General features: G+C 45.0%; 1 protein-coding gene across 11 annotated transcripts in view; it reads left to right on the plus strand.

Annotated features, from left to right (window-relative positions):
* Positions 1–7,520, plus strand: part of ARPP21 (cAMP regulated phosphoprotein 21) — a 265,697-nt gene extending 258,177 nt beyond the window's left edge. For 10 of the 11 annotated variants that reach the window (XM_050937943.1, XM_050937940.1, XM_050937948.1 and 7 more), the window contains 2 exons: positions 2,861–3,012; positions 6,719–7,520. In XM_050937943.1, coding sequence (XP_050793900.1) covers positions 2,861–3,012; positions 6,719–6,976 — 410 coding nt within the window. In that variant the 3' untranslated portion in view covers positions 6,977–7,520. Of the gene's footprint in view, positions 1–2,860; positions 3,013–6,718 lie in introns of those variants that run through there. The other variant, XR_007772330.1, reaches the window with a different exon arrangement.
* The last annotated feature ends 1,155 nt before the right edge of the window (positions 7,521–8,675 follow it).

Here is an 8,675-nt window from a genome sequence, read left to right on the forward strand (position 1 = left end):
ACATCAGTGGCTCAGACTTAGGTTAGGGAGTTTTTTGCGGGGGTGGGTGGGTGAGATCCTGCGGCCTGCGTTGTGCAGGAAGTCAGACTAGACGATCATAATGGTCCCTTCTGACCTTAAAGTCTATGACTCTGACTCTAAGCAGCTGTGCTGTCCAGGGGATCTCATCTCTGACCTGTCCGTCACCACCACCACCGTCCTCTGTGCATTCCCTTACGTATCATAAGCAATGGTAATCCATGCTTATCACTTAGTGCCAAACAGTACTTTACTGCTGATGTAGTAGTGAATTTTATTTATGGATTTTGCTAGGGCAGAGGTTATGAGGTACAGTATTCCAGTGGGATGATTCCCATTTATTCTGCATAAGAATGGATACACAGTGGTTCCGCATTATAGTAAGCTGAAGTCAAGGTAGTATCCTTACCTACCACTGAGCTCATTCGGTCAGTGGAAATAGACCAAATCAGTTTTACAACTAGAAGTAAAAACACACACAAATAGTTCACGTGTAACTACAGCCGTATATAGCTGTGGTAATCCCACAGTATTTTTGAGGGATAACAGAAGATTTTCCTTTGCTTGATCCTACTTATCTAAGGCACCAATTGCCTTACTGTATAGGTGTGTCACATTGCTACTTGATGTCCCCTTCCTGCAGTCTGTTTCCTGCTCCCATGATAGGCTGTCATCTTGATCCCCAGTTGACTGCCTCTGCAGGGTAGACTTGAAGTATGATGGTACTTTGGGGAAAACACGTGAATTAAAATGAATTAATTTTTCTCCCACTTTTAAGTGATTCCACTTGTTTTAGCTCAGTCCTTCAAATCCCAGATGTGTAATGCTAGGCTTTTTAATGTGTGACATCACCCCAAATAAGGGAGACGCAGGGGCAGAAGAGGATGTGAAACCAACACACACATATATCTTGTGCAAACTCAGTTTCAGTGTTTCACATTTATGATGTCGATAATTTACAGGACTAGGCAATATGCTGACACCAGGTTTGTGGAAAAACAGCAAATTAGAGTCTAATAATCCCAGTGCATTTGAGAGAGATATGATGCTGTATTCCAGCCAAATTAATTTGTCACCCAGGGAATTAATTCTTTTTCATCAGGTTAGGTTTACTGGAAATGCTGATCTCATATCTATTGGGAAAACATTTTTAAGGGGAAGCAAGCCAAAAATTCTGGTCAGAGGTGCCATACATTTCTCCTATATAAAAATCTTCGGAGGAGAGTTATCAGCACACAATGATATGGCATATACAGTGCCATTGGTTACTTTATATTTCTTTATATAATCAAGAAATGCCCAGATGATCATTTCCAGTTTGTGGAGTATAATGAAAAATGCACTGTATTCATGAATATAAATTGAACAGATGTGACACTTATATTGTCACATGGAAATAACACAGTATTTGCTCTCTCTAATAACTCTTATTTGCCTGAAGTATGCTTACTCAGAGACAACCACTACAAAGTAGAGAGAGCTGTGCTATGCATAACTGAATGTTAAACAACAAAACTAGAGAGGAAGAGGTATTGTTAAGGAAAAATAAGCTCAGATTTACAAGTTTTCCTTCGCTGGAGATGTATTGTAGGGCTGGGATCCTTTTATGTTCTCCACACCTGGTTTCTGTGCAACATGTCCATCCACCTCCAATTGCTATCTTTACTGCAGGCAGGACCCCTCTCTTCAGTAAAACTCCCCAGTCCCCTTGTTCAAATGGTACTGGTGAAACCACTGACACTGGCACATACTATCTCCTAAGACTGCCACTGGTCACAGCTGGTTCTCTTCCTTCTCTCCTTTCCATGCTGCTACTCACTGCAGAGCTCTCAGCCCCACTCGCTTACCCATAAAGGGACAGCACATTACAAAAGGAGCAGTCCCAATCGATATTTTCAGACCTGTCGCACTGTGGTGGCTTTGCATGCAAAGCTGATAGTAACTGGAAGCAGAAGTCATTTTTCCTCTTTTTATGCTGCCTTTCTTTTTCAGTTGTACCTTGGCTTTATTTACACTGGAGCACAATGAAGAACCCCAGATAGCGCCTGTCTTGAAATTATTCGAAAATTCTCTTTCTTGGGCGGTGAATAGGTCACTAGGGCAAAATATGAGCATCAGCATGCACTAGCCATAAATTAGAGGCAACCTTATAATGACAAACCTCCATAAGGAAGCAGAGATGTGTGTGCGTAGTGATAAAAATTGTTTTCCCGTTCTCATTTCTGCTAGTATCTTCACACTTTGTTAGAGACATGGTGGCTCATGGACTAGGTAACACAACAAGGAGCCAGGACAAGAGCACAAACCTCAGTCCTTATTTAGGCAAAAACTTCCATTAACTTCAGTGGCCATGTTGCCTGAGTGAGGACTTTGTGATTAGAAACTAAAGGTGAAATCCTGGCTCCCTTTAAGTCAATGGGATTTTTGCTATTGAATTCAATGGGTCTAGGATTTAACTCTAAGTGGCCAAAAGTCATTATAAACTGGTATCTGTTCAGGTTCTTATGTCAAATGCTGTGGTTTCAGCTAAGTGTCCCTTAGGGATGTCTCTAGCTCAGGATTGAAGAACATTAGCTGGACAGTGTACAGAAACTCACACTGTCATTGCTCATGATGCCCCTGTTCTGTATCTAAGGACAGTACTTTACCTTCCAGAACTGTCAGTTCACCTCCATTCCTAAGCGTTATATTCACCTAGATTTTTATGTCTGGTAGTGGTTCTCTCAAAGGGGATGAGATTGCACAGGACATGTGACGGGATAACTAGTTTTTTAAAACAGGGCTTTAGTTTTGCCTCCATGAATGATGATTCATAGCCAATGAAAATGATTGTTTCTTCCAGGTTATCAGCCTGTCTTGACTAATCAGCAACAAGGGTTCCAAGGACTCATGGGAATGCAGCAACCTCCCCAAAGTCAGAACTTGATGAATAATCAGCAGGGAAATCAGGTGCAAGGCTTGATGGTTCAGTATCCAGCCATGTCATCTTATCAGGTACTTACAAGCTGTACTTAATTTCTCTCTTTGAAAATATATACTTACAGTAAATGATAGTGTCATGTCATGGAGGGTGACCTGTCTTGCTTTAGTCTTTTAAAAGTATTTCTCTGCCTATTTCTGGCTTCAGGCCTCGTTATGCACATGTCTGACTCAAATCTAATGCACTCTACATGCTGTCTTTAACCTCCCTTGTACTTCCGTTTTCATTCTACGTTACACTACATTGATGTGATTATTATATTAATTATGGTCGAACTGGTCAGCACTGCACTGGATATAAAAGAAAACTTGGTTCCTTCCCTGAGGAGCTGGAATTAGAAAGTGAGAGAGAACATGAGAGAAATTGTTTTCTTCATCCTAGGCCAATGCAAGATTGTTCCCTACCATGCATATGAGTCCTTTGTCTAATCCAGTTTTAAATTACTCATCTGTGGAGAGGGATGTGGAGACATTTTATATAGAAGAGGTGCTGAGAACCATTGAACCAAACTGTAAACCCTGTACATCATGGAATCCACTCCAAGCCAGGGGTTGCAGCAGCACTCCTCATTCCAGCACCTATGTCTGCGGAGGCTCCTGCCACTTCACAAGGGGACACTGTCCCATAGTCAAACAAACTTTACGCTATGTATACTGGTAGATAGACTAGCCATATGGAATTATGTTTGTTAGACCTTGAGAAGAAAGGCGGTAACTTGATTTTAAACGGATTTCTTGACTCTCAGCTTCAGCTAGATTGATTGAAGTACCACGAGAGCCTGTGTGGTGAGGAGAGGGCCTATGCTTCTATTTTCCACTAGTTCCTAGAAAACCAAAGGAAGATTAATTCATTTTAAAAGCATGTGGTGGTTGCGAGGCCTCTCATCTTTTCCATAGTCTGTTCCTATTGCCTAAAGTGTAAGGATAAGTCTGCTGGAAATTGAGGGCAGGGAGAGGAGGAGGGGAATGAGTGTTTGATAGAAATTGTTTTTCTGTCCTTTAGCCCCAGGTTTGTGGGTAAATGACCCCTTGCTTGGGTTAAAGACAGAAGTGTGAGATAATAAAAGTGAAAACTATGTGGATCCTTTTGCATGCACTGATCATGGAAAATTTTGGTCCAGCTAGGATCTGACAGTGTCGCATATTAGTAGGTGATCAATCTGCGTTATAGCCTACGTAGTGAGGCAGCTTTGAAAATCTCAGCCAGTATCTTTAACCCATTCAAATTATAGTTACACAATACAATGGTAACAGAAATGGGCTAACATAGGAACCTTTTATTAACATGTCATGGGGTCTGCTCACAGCTAGTACGCTTCCTCCTGGTCACTCCAAGGATTAGCTGATTCCAGGTCCGACATCTCCTTTCTGCCTCTCACCACACGCCCTGCCTTCATTTCCTGGCTAACATCAAGGCAAGATGATTTGTGTTCACGGCTCAGCCCTCCGCCCAAGTCACATGCAGTCTTCCCTCTAATTTTTTCCACCCATGTGTGGAATGAATTTTGTTATGTGCACCAATATGGAGATGATGTGTCACACATCACCTCCATATCGGTGCATATAACAAAATTCATTCCACACATAGGTGGGGCCGACAGGTTTGGAGTGTGGGAGGGGGCTCAGGGCTGGAGCAGAGGGTTGGGATGCAGCGGGGTGAGGGCTCTGGGGTGGGGGTGGGGCTGGGGCAGAGGGCTGGGTGCAAGGGGTACAGGCTCCAGATGGGAGTGTGGGCTCTGGAGTGGGGCCGGGGATGAGAGGCTCAGGGCTGGGGCAGAGGATTGGTGTGCGGGGGGCTGAGGGCTTCTGCTGGGGCTGTGGGCTCTGGGGTAGGCCTGGGAATGAGGGGTTTGGAGTGCAGTGGAACTCTCTGGGGCTACAGTGGGAGAGGACCCCCCCCAGCTCTCTCTTCTCGCAGCAGCACCTTGGCCAGGCTGGGTTGGAGCCGGGGAAGGGCGCCTGTCCCCCGGCCGTGGAAGAGACGCTGATGTCCCAGCCGTGGCAGGTTCGGGGGAGGGGCAGCTGGGCTGGGCCAGGTCGTGGCCAGGGGAGTGACACCGCAGCGGCTCCAGGGCTTGAGGAGAGGCATCTCTCCCCATTGCTACCCTGAGCATCTGTGCCACACAGTTTAGAGGGAACTTAGTTCACGTGTCCTCCCATTCCGGGGCATCAAAGTCTCATCTCTATGAACGGGCTCAGGCAGTCTTCCCATACACTTCCTCAGTGGCAGGTAGGGGAGCCCAGGCCCACCCTCTACTCCAGGTTTCAGATCGGGGATCCTTGAGTTAGCAGCGAAGATCTGTTCCACTCTGTCCGTTATTGCCTTTTCCTTGAGTCTTTCCTAACCTTCTGGCTCCTCCAATTCTCTGGGTTTGCCAGCCCCCAATCTCCCTCCTCATAGGGAGTAACTGTAACCTACTTTGGCTCTGTAGCCCCCAAATCCTTCACCAAGAAAGTGACTGCAGACTAATTCCCTGTGGCCAACTTCCTGCCTTTACAAAGCCAGCCCACCTCATTCCTCGTCGGCTGGGTGCCCTCAGTATTCAGTCAGGAGATTACTTAAGCCACTGATTTCCTTCAGCTATGGCCTGTCTTGTTAATTGGCCCCTTTCTTAGTCCACATTAATCTGTGCAGGGCAAGTGTGGGGTGAAAACCCCATTGAAAAAAACCTTCCTCCTTTTAGCCTCCCAACTGAACTTAGATACAATAGGAAGGGGATTCATAACACCCTTGTTTTTCCCAGTACAAGAATTAGACGTGTCACCAAAACCTTTTGTCCATGTGCAAACAGAACAGAAGTTCGTTTAGAATCACATCTGGTTTTACAAACACAAAACCCAACAGATGAGATTTTGGCTCAACAGAAACAAAATAGTTTGTGGTCTTGATTCTCCAATACTCTCCAGCTTTGCTAAGAACAGGGGAGAGGGAGAACTGATTTGCAAATGGCCAGCCCTGGCATAAGTTAAAGCTGCAAACTTGCACTACTGATTGTAAAACTCCTGGGGACCACCAGCTTTACGTCAGCAGAGATTTTCCAGCAGCTTTACATTAATTTTATACTGCATAAACCAGTGGTGGCCGATCTGTGGCTCTGGAGCCACATGTGGCTCTTCAGAAGTTAATATGCGGCTCCTTGAATAGGCACTGACTCCGGGGCTGGAGCTACCAATGTGCCGGGGGGTGCTTACTGCTCAACCCCTGACTCTGCCACAGGCCCTGCCCCCCACTCTACCTCTTTCTGTCCCCTCTCCTGAACCTGCCGTGCCCTTGGTCCTCCCTCCCTCCCCCCGCCTCCTGCATGCCAGAAAACAGCTGATTGGGAGGTGCAGGGAGGGAGGGGGGAGCGCTTATCTGTGGGGTTGCCAGTGAGTGGGAGGCGGTAGGAGTGGCGGGGGCAGATGGGGGGCTGCTGACGTATTACTGTGGCTCTTTGGCAATGTACACTGGTAAATCCTGGCTCCTTCTCACGCTCAGGTTGGCCCCCGTGGCATAAGCAGTACAAAATGAATTTGGTGGACCAGTGCTTCTTCCTCAACCCATTGCTAATTAACAGTAGATTTTGTGATAGTTCTGAATAGAAGAAAGTGATATGCCCTGTAGAACACACTGAACATGCAAATCAAAATAAAAGGGAATGGGCAATTCGGAATACACTGGGGATACTTTAATTCATTTGGATGTAATTTACCAATTTGTTTTTCATATACTATCTTCTAGGTGCCAATGACGCAGGGTTCTCAAGGACTGCCACAACAATCATATCAACAACCAATCATGCTACCTAATCAATCAGGTCAAGGAACAATTACAGCCACTGGAATGCCTGTTTACTGTAATGTCATACCTCCCACCCCACAGAACAACTTAAGGTTGATTGCCCCACACTGCCCCTCCAATAACGTTCCAGTTATCGCTGCCAGCTGCAGGACAAACTGTGCAAGTATTAACAATACAGGGTGGCAGATCAAGTACTGATACTGCGGCTTAGTGTGGATATACAAGGATAGCGGTGCATTATTTGACAAATAACTCATGGCCTTCAAATGAAGAGGAGCACAACAGGATAATCAGTTGGGGACATAAGTATTGACAGTGCTCAAGTGATTGCTGCTGGAATTCTGTAAAAAAACTTAAATTAAAAAGATATTTGCTGGTTAATGGTGCATATTTTGTCATGTCTGCTAGGTATGCCTTTATAGCTTAGCTAGTGACATGAATTCATTGAGGTAAGATTTTTTCCTACCACTGAACACCACTGTGTAGATTGTAATATCCCTGATTCGGATTAGTTTTGTACTTTGTGTTGAGTTTGTGAAGCTAAAAGTATTTAAAAAATATATAATAAAATCACATTGTACCAAAGCTGTAATGGAAATTTGAAAAAACAAAAAAAAGAATTGCTGAATGGAAGGAATAATTTATATACACTATAGAGTTTTTTTATGGACATATACTGTATTGTAGTGTTTAATCACAATAAAGCTATTTGACCTCATGGAGAAAGGTCATGTTTCTACCACCTGTTTGTTCTCCTCTCTCTTTTTGAATGTTATTCTCCTTTGTTTTTTGTGTTGCTTGATTTCTGGTCTAGTTAATGGGAGAGCTGTTTAATGATGGGCTTGCTGCAATATGCTTAAGGAGAGGCGTCAAGCTGGGTCTCAACATGCAGGTTCAGGGTCAGTTTGGAAAGGTGTAAGATGTTGGGACAGATACTCCACTGCCCCCAGGAAGTGCTAAGTGCAGCTGGGAAGAGGATCCAAAGATGATCTTAAGCTACATAAGAATGGCCACACTGGGCCAGGCCAATGGTTCATCTAGCCCAATATTCTGCCTCTGACAGTGGCCAGTGCCAGATGCTTCAGAGGGAACGAAGAGAATAGGGCAATTTTGAGTGATCCATCCCCTGTTGCCCATTCCCAGCATCTGGCTGTTGGAGTTTTAGGGACACTCAGAGCATGGGGTTGCATCCCTAACCATCTTGGCTATTTGCCATTGGTGGACCTATCTTCCATGAACTTACCTAACTCCTTCCTCAACCCAGTTATACTTTTGGCCTTCACAGCATCCCCTGGCAACGAGTTCCACCGGCTGACTGCGTTGTGCAAAATACTTAGTTTTGTTTGTTTTCAACCTGCTGCCTATTCATTTCAGCAGGTGACCCCTGCTTTTTTTGTTTTGTGACGGAGTAAATAACACTTCCCTATTGACTTTCTCCACAGCAGTCATGATTTTATAGACGACTATTTTATCCTCCCTTAGTTGTCTCTTTTCCAAGCTGAACAACTGTAGTCTTTTTAATCCCTCCTCATATGACAGCTGTTCTGTACCCCTAATAGTTTTTGTTGCCCTTCTCTGCACCTTTTCCAATTCTAATACCTTTATGCTCCCCCAATCCTGGGGCCATTCCTACACTGACTGACAGTGGCCATAGAGGCCATTACTACAGCTGGGGATAGCACAGGAATTCCCAGCCACGCCGCCATCACCCCTGGTAGAAGGAATGGGGCTGGTTTAAGAGCTACAGTAGTGGTGCCACAACATCCCAGGATCACTCTGCGCGGCAGAGATTCTGCTGGGGCGAGCTTTAGTGCCCTTTTGCAGCAAGGGAGCAATAAAAGGCTGTCCTGACTGTAGACCAGGATCTGATCCATTATGTTCAAAGAGCAGGGGTGGC

The sequence above is a fragment of the Gopherus flavomarginatus genome, chromosome 2, assembly GCF_025201925.1.
Source record: "Gopherus flavomarginatus isolate rGopFla2 chromosome 2, rGopFla2.mat.asm, whole genome shotgun sequence".
Classification (NCBI taxonomy): domain Eukaryota; kingdom Metazoa; phylum Chordata; order Testudines; family Testudinidae; genus Gopherus; species Gopherus flavomarginatus.